General features: G+C 38.4%; 1 protein-coding gene across 1 annotated transcript in view; it reads left to right on the forward strand.

The window, feature by feature from the left end:
* epb41l4a (erythrocyte membrane protein band 4.1 like 4A) overlaps positions 1 to 19,640 on the forward strand; it is a 54,533-nt gene that overhangs the window by 25,277 nt on the left and 9,616 nt on the right. The window contains exons 7-15 of the mRNA XM_084400123.1: positions 3,471 to 3,558; positions 3,984 to 4,072; positions 4,552 to 4,615; positions 5,800 to 5,891; positions 8,538 to 8,615; positions 9,557 to 9,672; positions 14,164 to 14,239; positions 15,621 to 15,698; positions 18,302 to 18,415. Coding sequence (XP_084256249.1) covers positions 3,471 to 3,558; positions 3,984 to 4,072; positions 4,552 to 4,615; positions 5,800 to 5,891; positions 8,538 to 8,615; positions 9,557 to 9,672; positions 14,164 to 14,239; positions 15,621 to 15,698; positions 18,302 to 18,415 — 795 coding nt within the window. The remainder of the gene's footprint in view (positions 1 to 3,470; positions 3,559 to 3,983; positions 4,073 to 4,551; positions 4,616 to 5,799; positions 5,892 to 8,537; positions 8,616 to 9,556; positions 9,673 to 14,163; positions 14,240 to 15,620; positions 15,699 to 18,301; positions 18,416 to 19,640) is intronic.

Below are 19,640 nucleotides of genomic sequence, written 5' to 3' on the forward strand. Positions count from 1 at the left end.
GAATTTGTGTTTGGCTGGTGATTGTCATGTTTTTTTGCCTTCAGGGCTCAAGTCCCCACTTGACTCTTAGTTCTGTACGATTATCAGCGGCCTGATTGTTAAGAGCTTCGTGAGGAGCTGAAGTAGAGCAGCCAGTTTTCCTCTAACTGCAGAGACTGACAGAAAAATCACATTATTGAGTGACTTTGTGTTGCGAGTGGAACATTATAAACCACATTCGAAATATAATCTCTGTAACAAGCTTTAATCCCTTGTGCAATTTTGATCGTCAGGTATCTTGGTTTTGGGATGTTTGGATGTTTTTTTTTACTGGAAACAGCATGATTTATTGCAGTGAGATCGCTCAGAGAAGAGAAATGAAAGAGACGAGGGTTAGGACGGTATTAAGGCGTTCCTGTGAATGACAGCCAGTGGTAAAATGAGAAACTCTGATCAGGAATGCTGGAGCACTTACACATGTCAGGGGATTAAGAGCAGGAAACATGAGAGAGCAATGTGAGAAAGTGAAAAGACTGAATATATAAAGGGAGGATGTCTATGAAAAGATGAAAAAGATGGATATTAATACTATTTTCTATATATATATATATATATATATATATACCAGTCACAGGTGAAGCAAATATCGTTGATCATCTCCTAACAAGGCCACATATTAAGGTCTGGGTAGAGTCGATGGTGAGCAACGTCTCGTAATCAACGTGTTGGATGCAGGAGAAATTCCCAATTCCCCAGATCTCAATCCAATTGAGCATCTGTTAGATGTTCTGGACTAACAAATTCAATTCTCTTCACAACCTACAGGACTGCTGCTAAAGTCTTGGTATCAGGGCTCTTGTAGAGTCCATGCCTCGGCCATGTATATTTTTCTCCTTTTGACTGACAAACATTTTACACCAAATTAGGATAAAAAACACTTTTTTTAACAATTACTGTACTTAATTCTGGATTACAACTGATCACCACTCGCTGAATTAAATATGCAACATAATGACAAAAAATGTGTATACTGTGGTTTGAATTGCATACTGTTTTGCGAGTATGAGTAGAGTTTCCTTCTGCACTTGGCCATAGACAAAGAGAAACGCGGTTAAAGCAAGAGGGCGACCCTCTCAGACAGAACAAAAGGATCATGGGTACTCCCGTCTGTGATGTGTGCTGCATCAAATTTTCTGTATGCACTGAAAGCTCCAGCGATTAAGTAGTAATATGCGTTCGCACGCACAGGGCCCAAATCAAAGAGATGAACGCGACGAGTCTCCGGGGCGTCTGCAAATGACGGGGCCCGACACTTATAAAAGAGCATCTATAATCATCAGAGACCCACCCGCCGCTGTGAGGGGAATTCATAACGCAGCCGTACATATGCTAGATTGACCACAGGGACAGGGCAGAGAGAAAGCTTTTATTTATGCATTGCATTTTTAAAATAATTATTATATTAAGCATGTCATTGTTTAATTTATATTGATATAAAAAGGTGCATGTATGTGCATAGATGGATGGATGGATGGATGGATGGATGGATGGATGGATGGATGGATGGATGGATGGATGGATGGATGGATAGATAGATAGATAGACGGATAGATAGATAGACGGATGGATGATAGATAGATAGATAGATAGATAGATAGATGGATAGATAGATAGATAGATAGATAGATAGATAGATAGATAGATGGATGGATGGATGGATGGATGGATGGATGGATGGATGGATGGATGGATGGATGGATGGATGGATGGATGGATGGATGGATGGATGGATGGATGGATGGATGGATGGATGGATGGATGGATATAGATAGATAGATAGATAGATAGATAGATAGACGGATGGATGATAGATAGATAGATAGATAGATAGATAGATAGATAGATAGATAGACAGATAGATGGTGGATAGATGATAGATAGATAGATGGATGATAGATAGATAGATAGATGGATGGATGGATGGATGGATGGATGGATGGATGGATGGATGGATGGATGGATGGATGGATGATAGATGGATGGATGGATGGATGGATGATAGATGGATGGATGGATGATAGATAGATAGATAGATAGATAGATAGATAGATAGATAGATAGATAGATAGATAGATAGATAGATAGATGGATGGTGGATAGATAGATAGATAGATAGATAGATAGATGGATGGATGGATGGATGGATGGATGGATGGATGGATGGATGGATGATAGATAGATAGATAGATAGATAGATAGATAGATAGATAGATAGATAGATAGATAGATAGATAGATAGATGGATGGATGATAGATAGATAGATAGATAGATAGATAGACGGATAGATGGATGGATGGATGGATGGATGGATGATAGATAGATAGATAGATAGATAGATAGATAGATAGATAGATAGATAGATAGATAGATAGATAGATAGATAGATAGACGGATAGATGGATGATAGATAGATAGATAGATAGATAGATGATAGATAGATAGATAGATAGATGGATGGATGGATGGATGGATGGATGGATAGATGATAGATAGATAGATGGATGGATAGATGATAGATAGATAGATAGATAGATAGATAGATAGATAGATAGATAGATAGATAGATAGATAGATAGATAGATATGGATGGATAGATGGATATAGGTGCTTTGGTTAGTTAGTCAGTCAGTCGTCACCCATCTTGAATTTCCCCTCTGGGATCTGTACATCTTTATCCTCTCTTCACTGTTGTGTTGAGATCATGCACTGCATGCACATTCCTGCAGGTTAAATACAGGTTTGACCTCACTAATACGGGCCTGCTATTCTGTCCGTGACAAACACACATTTACAAATCACCGATTTCCTCAATAAGTTTAAAGAAACACCAAAAATCACATTCAATCTTTCTGGGGAAATCGCTGAGTTAATGATTAAAAAACATTCCTCTGTGTTTCTTCTTTTACTGGTCATATGCTGCTCTTGTTTGCTTTGGTATTCCAAATGTTTGCTTATAGTAAATTATTTTCTGTTGCAAATGTATTTTTTATGTACAGATTTAATTTCCCTCATCCGATAATCCGGGTTGTTTCACAATTTCAACATGCTTTTACAGTATCATGTTTTTGGAACACTTTTCTGTGTGTTTTTATAGTTAAAACATATACTGTTAATATAATACTAAAACAATATTGAAAATCACTCCTTTTTGGGAAAACCAGCGAGTTAATGATTAAAACTTGATTTTTTTTTCTCTTTCTTTTATGCTGCTCTTGTTTACTTTGGTATTTCAAATATTTCCTCAAAGTAAATCATTGTATGTTTCAAGGGAAAATCGAATGCACATCTTAACATTTCTTCACTTGATAATCCAGGTTATACGCCTTTTTCCAAAATGGTTTTACGTTTTTTTTTTAAAACACTCTCATATGTATTTTGACAGTATTTGTTGTCTCTGAGTGTTCAGGAACCTGTTGACCTCTCTGTGCAGGGGTCAGGTGCCTGCCGAGGCAGAAAACAATTACTTGGGAATCGCCAAAACACTGGAAATGTACGGAGTGGATCTGCACCCTGTGTTTGTAAGTAGAGTCCGCAAGCGTACCTGCTGTTAAATCAACAGAGGATTCTCTCTTCCTTCAATGTACTCTGCTCGGATAAAACATCAACATTTATCTTTTCTGTCAGTGATTTAATTCTTTGCATTTCTCCTCTTCTCTATAACTGTATGAGTTTCTTTCTTCTGTTGAACACAAAAGAAGATATTTTGAAGAATGTTGGTGACCAAACAGTTGATGGACCCCATTGGAAAAAAATAATACTATGGAAGTCAGTGGGGACCAGCAACTGTCTGGTCACCAACATTCTTCAAAATATCTTCTTTTGTGTTCAGCAGAAGAAAGAAACTCATACAGGTTTAGAACAAATTGAGGGTGAGAAAATGATGACAGAATTTTAATTTTGGGTGAACTATCCCTGTAAATGTATTGCATATGTGTCTTTTCAGGGAGAAAAACAATCGGAGTACTTCCTGGGACTGACGCCTATTGGGGTTGTGGTTTACAAAAACAAAACACAAGTCGGGAAATATTTCTGGTAGGTTGATGTTTAAGCTGAATTTTTAACCTATTAAAGGAATAATTCTCCCAAAAAAAGAAAATGATGTCAGCATTTACTCACTCTCATGTCATTCCAAATCCGTATGGGTTTTTTTATTCCTCATGAGTCCCATTTAGCAGCTTAAATTTGGGTCTGTTCCTCTCATAAAGCTGACTTTGACTTCTTTAGAAGACTTGGAATTTAGCGCACGATTGTTATGATACGTTTATGATGCTTTTGCATCCTTTTTGAAGCTTGAAGCCTCAGTCCCATTCATTGTAATGGCATGGAACATAACTGTTTATTGAAACAAAAAATCATTTAGAGCCGAGCCGAGTAGATGAGTGAATGTTTTATTTTTGGGTGAACTATTCCTTTAAAAATATTATATTATTACTATTCACTCTGTCATTCAGTTTTGATTTATTTTTGTACACAATGTTTAAAAAAATAACTTCTAACATTTGATTTTTCAGGCCTAGAATTACGAAAGTGTATTTCAAGGAAACGCAATTTGAGCTGCGGGTTATGGGCAGAGATGTAAGTCTTCTTTTTAATAGAAAATCACAGTAAATTATATAACAAATTATAGATGTGTTTCAGATGTGTGATCTCAAAATCCCTTTCATTACATGCAAACATTGCATTATACTATCACCCCGTACTAATCTGTGAAATGTAACTATAAGGCATGAAGATATTATAAACATTAACATCATGATTTTCTATATAGCGTTTTGAAACCATGTGTTTTGTGAGTGCTATAGAAATATATTTGGCTTGAAACTTTCCCTTCAGTGTTGAGCCTGTATTCAACAACACTATACTGAGACTTTGTTTCTCCATTCAAAGCAAGCAACAGAATTCATATAAAAAACCTGCTTTAATTTACTTTATTGCAACTGCTTCCATGACATCGATTTCCCCCAATCGTGACCGCTGGGAGGAAGATCCTTCATGAGGAGTCAATGAAAATCCCATTATTGATCGAGTGTTATGACTGGCCTTAAGCTTCCTTGACCCGTTTCCTCCAGAGGTTAATTTAGCCTTCGAGCGAAGACATCTTCTCGTTCGAGGACTCGGCCCTTAATGACCCTCTTCACCTAACCCAGTGAGAACAGACTGACTAGAGCACATGACCACTGCTGATGGGACAACAGATATACAGTCAAACCAAAAATGATTCAGACACCAGATATCATTTTAAATATTTGTTTTACTAGTGAGTGCAGGACATTATAGTTAATTGTTAAGTGAGGATTGCAAAATAAAGTAAACTGTGACATATTATACCCAAAAAGTCATCATACAGTGACTACCAGTAAAATTTATAAACATTTGGGACCAAGAATTATTCAGACACTTTGACCTGATCATGTTTTGCTGAAGTGTTTTTTCTTGAATTGCTAATGTGACCTTTTTACACCACAGACTGAACACAATTAAGCATTGCTTGGTAATTGGTTGAGCTAAATTGGTATTATCTAATTGTGTAGTTAAATTTAACAGCTGACAGATATTCAACATAATTCATTTGTGAGACAGTCTAACAGAAGGATGGACAAAACCAGTGAAATATCAACTGATTTCTGGTCATATTTTATTACAATTTTCTAAACTATAGCGAATAAACTGTGATAATGTGCGAAATGCTGAAGGTGTCTGAATAAATGTTGGTTTGACTGTTCACATACAGATATCACAACTTCCTTGTTTCTTTGCAGTGTAATGAGACGTCGTTCTTCTTTGACGCTCCCAGTAAGACGGCCTGCAAGAACCTGTGGAAGTGCTGTGTGGAGCATCATACCTTCTTTAGGTAGAACAACCATTCTCTAAATGATATCAAACACAGGGTTATTATCGTCAGCGACATTTACATTTCTGCACTTAGCAGACGCTTTTTATCCAAAGCAGTTCGTCAAGGAGCCAACAATATTCATAAGAGACAATGGCTTAAGCAAGCTAGATGGGATGTGGGGAGGTTGGCAGCTCTCTCCACCAGAGAGGAATAGAGACGGTGAAAGTTTTCGAGAGTGAATTTTGGTCTCTCGTTCCAAAGCAACAATAAGGCGTCCCTCATTCAGTGACCTTAGCTGGCGGGAGGGAGTATAAACTTGTAGGAGAGAATTGTGGGAGGTGCTGTTTCAGTGGTACTTCTGAATGCCAGTGTTAAAGGAGTAGTTCACTTTAATATGAAAATTAGCCCATGATTTACTCACCCTCGGGTCATTCTAGGTGTATATGACATTCTTCTATCAGACGAATACAATCGGAGTTATATTAAAAAATGAAGGATAGATGCACTTTTATGAAGGATAGATGCACTTATGAAGGATAGATGCACTTTTATGATGGATAGATGCACTTATGATGGATAGATGCACTTTTATAATGGATAGATGCACTTTTATGATGGACAGATGCACTTTTATGATGGATAGATGCACTTTTATGATGGATAGATGCACTTATGATGGATGGATGCACTTTTATGATGGATAGATGCACTTTTATGAAGGATAGATGCACTTTTATGAAGGATAGATGCACTTTTATGATGGACAGATGCACTTTTATGAAGGATAGATGCACTTATGATGGATAGATGCACTTTTTATGATGGATAGATGCACTTTTATGAAGGATAGATGCACTTTTATGATGGATAGATACACTTTTATGAAGGATAGATGCACTTTTATGAAGGATAGATGCACTTTTATGATGGATAGATACACTTTTATGAAGGATAGATGCACTTTTATGGACTTCAAAACAGAAACAGCCATTTACTGCCATTATAAAGCTTGGACATTTTTTAATATAACTCTGATTGTATTCGTCTGTTGGAAGAATGTCATATACACCTAGGATGACTTCAGGGTGAGTAAATCATGGGCTTATTTAAATTTTGGGGTGAACTATTCCTTTAAAGCCTTAAATTTGATTCTGGCGACAATCAGGAGATTGTAAATATTGTAATTAATTAAAATAGATAGATGACAAAAACACTTGAAAAAAATGAAACAGAAAATATATACAAAAAGATCTCATTCAAAATAAGGTAATATATCAATGATACTAAAAATTACACCGGTTCAAACAACCTCATGCCCTTTAAAAACATCTTAATCCTGTCTAAGCTTCTTGTTTTAGTGCAGAAAGCCAAAAGCGCTCCGTCCTGTACGTTCTCACAGAGAAACGCTGTGAACTCAAGGGCCCTTCAGATTCCCGGGGCTTTACTGAGGCTCTCGTTTTTCGGGGGCTGTTCTCCAATCCTCCCCGCGTCGCCTGGCGCGCTCAGAGTCGTCTCTGGTGTTTATTTCATCAGAGCGCTCCCAGAAGAGCTTTACGCCGCACAGAATGCAGGAGGCTGGAGATTTCAGCTGGTAATCCGCGTGTGAAACTTAAGATCGGGAAACACAAAGAGCGACGGGAGAGAGATTTAGATACGTTACATGTACACCTCCAAAGTGTGTGAACAAAATACTAACATTTATTAGAATTATTGCTAACATCTTACAGTAAGTTCCCATTTGCTAACATCAGTTAATGCATTAGCTAACATGTATTTTTTTTTACATCATGTTAGTAAAAATGCAATTGTTCATTGTTTGTTCATAAAGATTAATAAATGGGTAACACTTTACAATAAGGTTCGTTAGTTAACATTAGTTAACATGAAGTAATGAACTGCACGTATACAGCATTTATTAATCTTTCAACATTTACTAATACTTTATTAAAATCTTGTTAACATTAGTTAATGCACATAACAATGAACAGCTGTATTTTTATTAACTAACGCTAACAAAGATTAACAAATACAGTAACGAATGGATTGCTCATGGTTAGTTCATGTTAGTTAATACATTAACTACTGAACCTTATTGTAAAGTGTTACCAATAAATGCCATAGAAGTATTGTTCATTGTTAGTTCATGAATCCTCATTATAAAGTGTCTCTGAATTATTGTGTTGTTAGTGTTGTTTGCTATTGCTATTGTTCATATAACTTGTGCAGAGCTCAGTGGCAAACCTTGCTTGAACCGTTGAGCTGAAACAGGACTGTCCGGACTTCAAAAACAAGCCAAATCATGTTCTGTCATCTTAACACAAAGATCTCTGAATGTTTTATCCAGCAATGGCACAGTCTTGTACAACATGCATCCGTTCTGGTCTGATCTCTCATTATGGTTTGGCTTTTAATTTCTCTGCTGGTTGGGATGTGTGTTTTATCAGAGCTGCATGTTTCCAGCTTTGGAATTTTAATGAGAGGAAAGCTCTCCTTAACACTCGTTCTGTAATTTACCTCATTAAAATATGGGTGTAAACAACAGATTTGCTCCACAGATGTTTGAAAGGAGCATCCATGTTTCATCAGAAGTGCAAATTTAAAAGGAGAATGGATAAATACAGAAAAACCTGTAAATTAAAGCTTTCTTGTTCATCTAAATTACAGAATGCCAGAGAACGAGTCTAATTCACTTACAAGGAAACTGTCCAAATTCAGCTCTCTGGGCTCGAAGCATCGCTACAGGTTAGTAAAGGAGAAATGAAATGAGTTCAGAAGGGTATTTTTAAAGAAATTAATGATTTTATTCAGCAAGCATGCATTAAATTGATCAAAAGTGACAGTAAAGACTTTTTATAGTGTTACAAAAGATTTCTATTTCAAATAAACGCTGTTCTTTTGAACTTTCTATTTATCGAAGAATCCTGAGAAAAATAAAGTATCACCGTTTTCACACACATTTTTTCAACATTGATAATAATCAGAAATGTTTCTTGAGCAGCAAATCATCATATTAGAAGGATTTCTGAAGGATCATGTGACACTGAAGACTGGAGTAATGATGCTGAAAATTCAGCTTTGATCACATTACATGTTACAATAAATTCACATAAAAAACTGTTATTTTACATTGTAATAATATTTCACTGTATTTACTGTATATTTGATCAAATAAATGCAGCCTTGGTGAGCAGAAGTGACTTTTGTCAAAAACATTAAATAATCTTACCAACCCTAAACTGTGTAGAAGCAATCATACATCTATTGTCAGATAAAACACATGAGTTAATGAGAAATTAAATTCAATATGTACAGACAGAGATATTAGTCACGGACAGTGATATAATACTGAATGTCTGTTAAACAGCAGTGACTCATGTCCTTTAATCTCAGGGTTAGTCATTAAACAAACTAGCTTGAACGGCGGCATCACATCCATCAAATGTGGGCCAAACTCAAAAGAAAAGAAGGTCAAATAATTGGCAAATTGACAGCACCTTTGCAACACTGAATCAACCACTAAACACCAGTTTTAAAAGGAACAGTTCACCCAAAATAATTTATTTAATTTCATACAGGTTTGGCACAACATGCTGTTTATTTTTGAGTGAACCATTCCTTTAAAGACGTGTATTTTTACAGTGATGCTGGAAGACTTGAATCTTAATGTGTGTTTCTGCTTCTAGTGGAAAAACTGCAACGCAAATAGTAAGAGAGCCGTCTGTGACTCTCCCTCGACCCGACCTACAGGTGATCCGAACCCGCAGCAAGACCTACCAGAAGAGAAGCGCACCGCCTGCAGGTCAGATGCATTTACTGTTACACTCGTCTAACATCATGTCAAGTCATTTTCATTTATATAGCGCTTTTAACAATGTAGATTGTCTCAAAGCAGCTTTACAGAGATAAATGTATAATTTAACGTAAGATTGTTTTGGCTTTATAGCGGTTCTTTAATAAAGTTATTTTCCAGCTAAAGTTAGTTTTGATTGATTCGCTTCCGTCGCAACGATCGTTTGTTTTTAAATTAGGGCCGCCAAGACGACACCATTCTCTCTACACAGACTTTAAACGCGAACCTGTGAGAAACGCTGATGGCGTTCAGATGCGCATTAAGAACGGGTTCTATAGTTATGTGCGTTTGAATATATGTGTGCAGGTTTGGAATTCCCTGCAAACCAAGCCTAAACAAATTACTGGTGTTTCCTTATAGTTTTGATTCAGAATTTTATTTTATTTTATCAATTCGGGGTAGATACGCAAATTGAGTTTTCCCGACGACGCGTTATCTGTAGAGTGGGAAAGGGATCCTCCATAGGGAGAGACTAGTTGGCACTTCAGCACTGCGTTGACATCGGGTCCAGGCGAAGGTCCTTCATCAGATCTGGAAACGGCCTGGATCCGGCAGGCTGCGGGAAAACCTTGGGATAAACAAAGACACTAAAATTAGCGTAGATGCCATTCTTCTCATGATGTAACAAGTACATCAGGATTTATGGGAAGTGTTCCCGGTTTCAGCTGACCTAATCTATGCAGCCTAATATTGAATTATAGAAGTCTATAATGTATTATGTGAACGCTATGTCAAAGAGATGTGTCTTTAATCTAGATTTGAACTGACAGAGTGTGTCTGCTTCCCAGACAATGGTAGGAAGGCTGTTCCAAAGTTTTGGTGCTAAATAGGAAAAGGATCTACCGCCAGCAGTTGATTTTGATGTTCTAGGTATTATCAACTGGCCGGAATTTTGAGATCGCAATAGACGTGAAGGAGTATAATGCGTTAAGAGCTCGCTCAAGTACTGCGGAGCTAAACCATTTAGTGCTTTGTAAGTAATCAGCAATATTTTAAAATTGATGCGATGTTTAATAGGGAGCCAGTGTAGTTTTGACAGAACCGGGCTAATATGGTCATACTTCCTGGTTCTGGTAAGCTGCTGCGTTTTGAACTAGCTGTAGTTTGTTTATTAAGCGTGCAGGGCAACCACCCAGTAGAGCATTACAATAATCTAGCCTTGAGGTCATGAACGCATGGACTAATTGTTCCGCATTTGTCAATGAGAGCATATGACGTAATTTAGATATATTTTTAAGATGGAAAAATGCGGTTTTACAGATACTAGACACGTGACTTTCAAATGAAAGATTGGTATCAAAGAGCACACCCAGGTTCCTAACCGACGACGAAGACTTAACAGAGCAGCCATCAAGTGTTAGACAGTATTCTAGGTTATTACGTGAGGAAGTTTTTTGTCCAATAATTAGAATCTCTGTTTTTTCAGAATTTAGAAGTAGGAAATTACGAGTCATCCAATTTTTTATATCAGCTATGCATTCTGTTAATTTAGTGAATTGGTAAGTTTCGTTAGGTTTTGAAGAAATATAGAGCTGAGTATCGTCGGCATAACAGTGGAAGCTAATTCCATGTTTCCTAATGATATCTCCTAATGGTAGCATGTACAGAGTGAACAGCAGCGGTCCTAGTACTGAGCCCTGTGGTACGCCATACTGAACTTGTGATTGATAAGACATCTCTTCATTTACTGCTACAAACTGATAACGGTCAGATAAGTATGATTTAAACCATGCTAGTGCAATTCCACTAATGCCAACATAGTTTTCTAGTCTATTTAAAAGAATGTTGTGGTCAATGGTGTCAAACGCAGCACTAAGATCGAGTAACACTAATAGATCATGTGCTCTGAGACAACCAAACACACACTACACCCTAGCAACTACCTGACAACCATACACTATACCCTAGTAACTACCTGCCAACCACACAGAACACCATAGCAACTACCCGGCAAACACACAAAACACCCTAGATACTACCTGGGAACCACACAGAACACCATAGCAACTATCTGCAACCACACACTACACACTAGCAACTACCTGGCAAACACACAGAGCACCCTAGCAATTACTTTGCCATCACACAGACCACCCTAGCAACCACACAGAACAACACCCTAGCAACTACTTAGCCACCACACAAACCACCCTAGCAGCCACACAGAACAACACCCTAGCAACTACCTAGCAACATACAAACACATTAGCAGCAACCTAGCAACCACACAGAACACCTTAACAACTACCTGGCAACCACACAGAACACCATCACACAGACCACCCTAGCAACTACTTAGCCATCACACAAACCACCCTAGCAACCACACAGAACAACACCCTAGCAACTACCTAGAAACCATACAAACACTTTAGCAACTACATAGCAACCACATAGAGCAGCCTGGTAACTGCATGACAACCACACAAAACACTCTAGCAACTGCCTAGCAACCACAAAGAACACACTGGTAAATATCTAGCAATCACACAAAACACCTTAGCAACCACACAGAATACCCTAGCTACAGCCTAAGAGCCATACAAAACACAGTAGCAACTACTTAGCAACCACACAAAACACCCTAGTAACTATCTGTCAACTGGACAGAACACACTGGTAACTGCATAACAACCACAGAAAACACCCTAGCAACCACAGAGAATGTCTTACCAGCTACAGTACAAAACCCCAGCAAGTATCTGATAACCATACAAAACACACAAGCAACTACTTAGCAACCACACAGAACACCCTGGTAACTGCATAGCAACCACATAAAACACCCTAGCAAGTAGTAACCACACAATACCCTAGCTAGCAGCTACGTAGCAAGAGTACAAATCCTCAGCAACTACCTAACAGCCATTCAAAACACACTAGAAACTACTTAGCTACCACACAGAACACCCTAGCAACTACCTGGCCACCACAAATAACACCCTAGCAACCACACAGAATACCCTAGCAGCTATGTACCAACCCCACAGAACACCCTAGCAACTACGTGACAACCACACAGTATACCCTAGAAACTATCTATTAACCGCACAGAACACCCTAACAACCACACAGAACACCCTAGCAACTACCTGGCAACCACACAGAACACCCTAGCAACCACACAGAATACCCTAGCAGCTATGTAGCAATCATACAGAACACCCAATCAACTACGTGACAACCACACAGCATACCCTAGAAACTATCTATTAACCACACAGAACACCCTAACAACCACACAGAACACCCTAGCAACTACCTGGCAACCACACAGAACACCCTAGCAACCACACAGAATACCTTAGCAACTATGTAGCAATCACACAGAACACCCAATCAACTACATGACAACCACACAGCATACCCTAGAAACTATCTATTAACCACACAGAACACCCTAGCAACTACCTGGCAACCACACAGAATACCTTAGCAACTATGTAGCAATCACACAGAACACCCAATCAACTACATGACAACCACACAGCATACCCTAGAAACTATCTATTAACCACACAGAACACCCTAACAACCACACAGAACACCCTAGCAACTACCTGGCAACCACACAGAACACCCTAGCAACCACACAGAATAACCTAGCTGATATGTAGCAACCACACAGAACACCCTATCAACTACATGACAACCACATAGCATACCCTAGCAACTACCTAACAGCCATACAAAACAAACTAGCAACTACTCAGAAACCACACGGAACACGCTAGCAACTACCTGGCAACCACACAGAATACCCTAGCAGCTGCGTAGCAACAGTACATAACCTTAGCAACTGCCTAACAGCCATTCAAAACACACTAGCAACTATTTAGAAACCACGCAGAACACGCTAGGAACTACCTGGCAACCACACAGAACACCCTAGCAACCACACAGAACACCCTAGCAACTACCTGGCAACCACACAGAACAGCCTGGCAACTGTATAGCAACACCTCCTCATGGCAGGATTGCGGTGAATATCTCCATTCACATTGTATAATACAGTCATGTTGTTGGACTTGTACAACGAAACGTTAAAAGAAACCCTGAGTGTCACATGACCTGCAGCTCAGGTGTGCGATCGGTCAGTTTGGTTCCACCTGAGCTGGTAAAACCACCTTCACTTCAGCGCTCCACAGGCATGTGATTGAGATCAACACTGTTGTTGCTCGGCTGAGACAGGAATGTGTGTGTGTGAAGCGAGTCGCACCCGACCTCCACACATGAGCTCAAACGCAGCTCCATTGTTCTGTTCAAACGGCCTTCAGACGGCAATCTCTTGACACAACAGAGGAAAGCCGTGAGAGGCGGATACAGATGGACTCAGCCAGTGTGATTAGGGGTTGTTCTGGTTAACTGGATGGAGACGCTAACATCAGATTGATGTCTCTGGCCACAATAGCACTCATGTTTCGGAAATATGTGCTTTAGGACGGACCAACGGAGGCCAGACGGTCACAAAGAGCGAGAGCCAGTCCAAAACCACTGCTCTTACACCAGTCAAGAGGTATTAAACTCCTTCATTAAGCCAGAGACTGTTTTATTGTTCTTAAACGGCAAACAATGACTTTCTTCCTCAAAACACTCTGAAATGAGGCTTTACACTGCAGGTCTTGGTGCCCAATTTAGATTTTTTTGGTGACCAGCTTACATCTTTTAAAAGTGACCCATATCCGATATTTACATTCACTACACACTTGCCGAAACAACCCAAGGTAGACGAACTGACCCGGAAAATCTTAGGCCAAAAAGGAAGTAAAAACAGCGCAGATGAAATGATAATACAAGCTTCTGCTTTAAAGGTCAGCAAAATATTGGGTTGAGCTTTCGTCCTCCATCGCGCCATTAAAAAGAGTCATGTGATCGTGATTGGTGTCCACCGTCACCAAACGAGTCACACTGAAGGGAATATCCGATCTGTCCTCTTACATGGCAGACACAAATACACGTATCCGATTCATATCAGATTTATTTCCACATTTGAATGAGGCCTGAAACCAATTTGAGAATATCCGAATCCAGGTGCTTTTTTGGGTCAAAGCCGATCTGTACCACATGGGAGGAAACATTGGGTAATTTGAAGCATGTAGTGTAAATGCGGCCACATCAATGACATCAATAGATACTGTGCTGAATTTCCTGCTTCTAAGGCCCCGTTTCCACCTGGTATTAAGATATTTTGGTCGATCGGATCACCAGTGGACGACTCTAAACAGGAGTAAACGGGGTCTAAAATGCTTTAAGCTTGTCCACTTTCTGCCACTTCCAGAGGGAGTGGAAAACACATTAGACCGGATTGCTTTCGTAGTGTAAACGCTCATGTGGTCGAATGTGTTCAAACAGTCGAATGAGTGAACATTATGGGAAGAGCTCTAGTCAGACGGGATTTAAACTTTATCGGCTGAAGACCCAAGTCTGGTTTGAAGAGGAAAAATGTACCAAGCACAATGTTCTCTCACCATTCCTGATTTCTAACACACACTCACAGCGTTCGGCGTGATCTCGCGGCTCACAGCAGAAACTAAAGCTGATGTTTTCCGTCGTCTCCAGGCGCGTTCATATGTAAATTGCGTGAGCTTATTTTGTCCATTAGATGGAAAGATCTGAAAAAGCCCATACATTTACCCTCCCCTCAAAGAAATCAGGACAGAAGTGGTTGAAAGTGGACAGAAGAGACGGATTAAAACACCAGGTATAACGTGAATGTGTTTCCCTCGTCTACTTGTGATCCGATCGACCAAAACGCATCTCAATACCAGGTGTAAACAGGGCCTAAGATCTCATTTTAGAGTGTTTTTCCAACAGGATTCTGTGAAATAGTAAAACATGTTTTTTTGCAAACTATCACGTCAACATTCAGCATCGTGTTTCATTGTATTTTCCCAAAGTCCCAATGCAAAGACAGACAGCACTTCAGACCAGCAGAACAAGCCCAGTGCACCATGGGAGGAAGACGCCCCACAGAGGTACAGTCCTGGGGCCGTATTCACAAAGAATTTTAAGGCTAAAAGTAGCTCCTAACTGGCGAATTTAGGAGCAACTCCTAAAAATAATGGGCGTGTCACTCGTAACTTTAGGACTCCTAATTTTTTTGACTAAGAGTAATTCACGAAGCATTTTAGCCCTAAAAGTAGCACCTAAGCCTGGGACAGCTTAAAAGAAGTCGAGAGGACTCCTAACTCACTAAGACCTATTCACAAACCGCTTTTTGTGGCATTTCACGTTGCGATGTTTTGAAATGCGTATACGGCGGCTACAGGAGCTTCCAATCGCGAGGGAACAATTTTGCATTGTAGGCATAACTAGGGATGCAATAACGCCACCAACAACAACCAAAACTAGGCTACTCATTGCATGTAAACTAATTGTAACGTTTCATTGTGAATCAAATTAAAATTTTCTTCTCTTTGCAAACGTAGGCAGAGGCATATAGTGACAGATTAATTCAATAATGTTGCAAAGATATTGCATCAATCCATATGTTTCATTAGGCTACTAGGCTATTTGTTTAGCCTTACTCTTTATTCATTTAGGCTATTTATTCAGTAATTCATCATCTTCCGTCCTTCGCACTACTTGTGTAGCGCACGCATTCTCAGACCTGTCACCTGTCACTCATCATCATAGAGGAGGTGTTTGGAATCATTCCCGCGTTACAATCATCAGCCAATCAAGGTGGTCACTTCAGTCAAGCTCGTGCATGAGTAATGACGTCATCCATAGCAACAAAGACTCACTCTTAGTTTAGGAGTTGTCATTTTTCTTTATTAAGAGTAGGTCTGAAAGGCGTTGTGAATAACTTTTAAGAGAAAACTCCTAGCTAAAATATTTTAGTGCGATTTAGGAGTACTCCTAGTGGTAAGATAAAATGCTTTGTGAATACGGCCCCTGATCATGATTATGTGTTCAGAAGTTAACAATATATCAGGTTTATTTAACATGGTACTCTTGCATTCATATTCGATTTTTTTCTTTCTTTTTTTAGGTTTATTTGTATACTATTATAGTAGTTATTCATATTTTCAGTGATCATATTTTACATTTTTATTCTACTTTATGTTTGTGTTAGTAATTTCTATTTAGCTTTAATTTATTTAATTTAAATTTTAGTTTTAGTCATTTTAGTTTCAATTTAAACATATTTCAGTTATTTGCCAAGGCAACATTTCTAAATGTTTCATGGAATATTTATATTTTATTTTATTCCAATTCAATTTTACAGAAAACATTTTTGAAATAGTTTTAGTTAACAGTAATTATAGTAATAGTATAGTACAGTTTTATTATAGTTGTATTAATATTGCCTTTTATTTTTATAATTTTAGTTTTCATGTTCATTTTGTTGTTTTTGTTTGTTAATAATCTGTTATGTGCTTGTCATTTTATTATATATATATATTCAGTGCTATGCATAAGTTTAGACACCCATGCTAAAGTTGATAAACTAAACTTTAGCTAAACTTAATGCCTTAATTAAAAAAAATTGGAAAAATCCAACCTTTAAGGACACCAATTTTCTTTGTGAATGAATAATGTATCGTAAATAAATAAATGTTCTTCCTTAAAATACAGGGTGCATAAGTCTGGACACCCCTATGTTAAATTCCCATAGAGGCAGGCAGATTTTTATTTTTAGAGGCCAGTTACTTCATGGATCCAGGATACTATGCATCCTGATAAAGTTCCCTTGGCCTTTGGAATTAAAATAGCCCCACATCATCACATAGCCTTCACCATACCTAGAGATTGGCATGGAGTACTTTCCATAAGATCATCTCTCAATGCAAATCAAACTAGCTATTAGGCTAACTGAAATAAAACCATGCCAATCTCTAGGTATGGTGAAGGCTATGTGATGATGTGGGGCTATTTTAATTCCAAAGGCCAAGGGAACTTTATCAGGATGCATAGTATCCTGGATCCATGAAGTAACTGGCCTCTAAAAATAAAAATCTGCCTGCCTCTATGGGAATTTAACATAGGGGTGTCCAGACTTATGCACCCTGTATTTTAAGGAAGAACATTTATTTATTTACGATACATTATTCATTCACAAAGAAAATTGGTGTCCTTAAAGGTTGGATTTTTCCAATTTTTTTTAATTAAGGCATTAAGTTTAATTTCCAAAAGATGATTTTTTATTCCTCTTTTAAGTCAACTTTAGCATGGGTGTCTAAACTTATGCATAGCCCTGTATGTATATGTATATGTATTTTTTTATTTTTTTTAAATATTGCTATTTAGGTTCATTTAATCTTATTTCAGTTTTAGTTTTAGTTTCCAGTTAATATTTCCAAGGCCTTTTCCAAGGCAACATTTCTAATTTTCAAGTTTTTCAACTAATATTTTTATTTTATTTTATTTCATCTATATTTTTAATGAACAGAAATGTGTTTAATAGTTTTAGTAAATGATGATAACCCTGAATAACACTGATTCATATTCATGAACTGTGATATTTGATGGTATTCCATGCACACATAAACAAACTAATGCCACTGTAGTGTTTGCTTCTGTTTTCTGTGCATTCTTGTCCCCTCTAATCTGTCCCGTCTTTGTTTTTCCTCAGCGGACTGTACAACTCGGCCAGTGAGCGGAACAAATCTCCCAAATTCCCAAAAGCTCACAGGCGTTCACCCTCGGGGGGCAGCGAGAACGAGACGTCCCACTCGGCCCGCCGCAGGTGTGCGCTCATGTGCTCAAGGGTGCACCTTTGTGTTCACATGCACTTCCTTTCTGCATTAAGACTCATTTATGACCTCAGCTGTGTCCGAAATCACCCCCGATACCCTCATTCACTAATCCCTACATTACTCCACTAATATAGTTCAGTTGAAGGAGTGAATGAAAACGAGTGAGTGAATTCGGACACTTGAGTCGAAGGAAGGGCTTCTGCTTTTGTGTAGTTTGTGCTTGCGGTTTAATAATCATTTGAAACTCAGCAAACTGGCAGCTCCAGTAGTAATGAAAAGATTTATCTTCAACTCTGGCATGGAAACTAGCATGTATAAACCTTAATTGTGACCCTGGACCACAAAACCTGGGTCACATGGGTCAATTTTTTTAAATTGAGATTTATACATAATCTGAAAGCTGAATAAATAAGCTTTCCATTCATGTATGTTAGGATGTATGATAGGTTTGTTAGGATAGGACAATATTTGGCTGAGATACAACTATTTGAAAATCTGAGGGTGCAAAAAAATCTAAACATTGGGAAAATCGCCTTTAAAGTTGTTCATTTATGTTGGCGATTGTGCTGCATTCACTCACAAAAATAACCGTTTTATATATTTACGGTAGGAAATTTACTAAATATCTTCATGGAACGTGATCTTTACTTAATATCCTAATGATTTTTGGCATAAAAGAAAAATCGATAATTTTGACCCATACAATGTATTGTTGGCTATTGCCACAAATATACCCGTGCAACATGTGACTGGTTTTGTGATCCAGGGTCACAATTAATAAGCAATAAAAAAGTAAGTTATACCTGTGTGATATTACACTGTACCCAAATTGGACCAGCAGTTTGGAAAATTTATCTTCTGGGTAGACGCGGGAATTCATTCGGCACTTGACACTCACAGTGCATTATGGGTATTCTTTAGCCGTTGAATGTACACTCGTTATTGTGGTGCATTATGGGATTTAATGAGTGCACTCGATAACGTCCACTATGGTTTCATACACCACTACAAATGGTTGTCCTCTCAATTAGTGCCCTATTTACGGGTATGGGGCGATTTCGGACACAGCCATTGAGTCTTAATGCAATTCGAGGAGTCTTTTGAACATCAACACTGAGGCTGTGTCACGCAATGACTTCGCAGGCAGCGTTTTCACACGAAGGTTCCTCACGAAACTGATTTCGGACAGACTTTTGAAGCTGTAACGGTTTAATG

The sequence above is a fragment of the Rutilus rutilus genome (genome assembly GCF_951802725.1).
Source record: "Rutilus rutilus genome assembly, chromosome: 25".
Lineage (NCBI taxonomy): Eukaryota > Metazoa > Chordata > Actinopteri > Cypriniformes > Leuciscidae > Rutilus > Rutilus rutilus.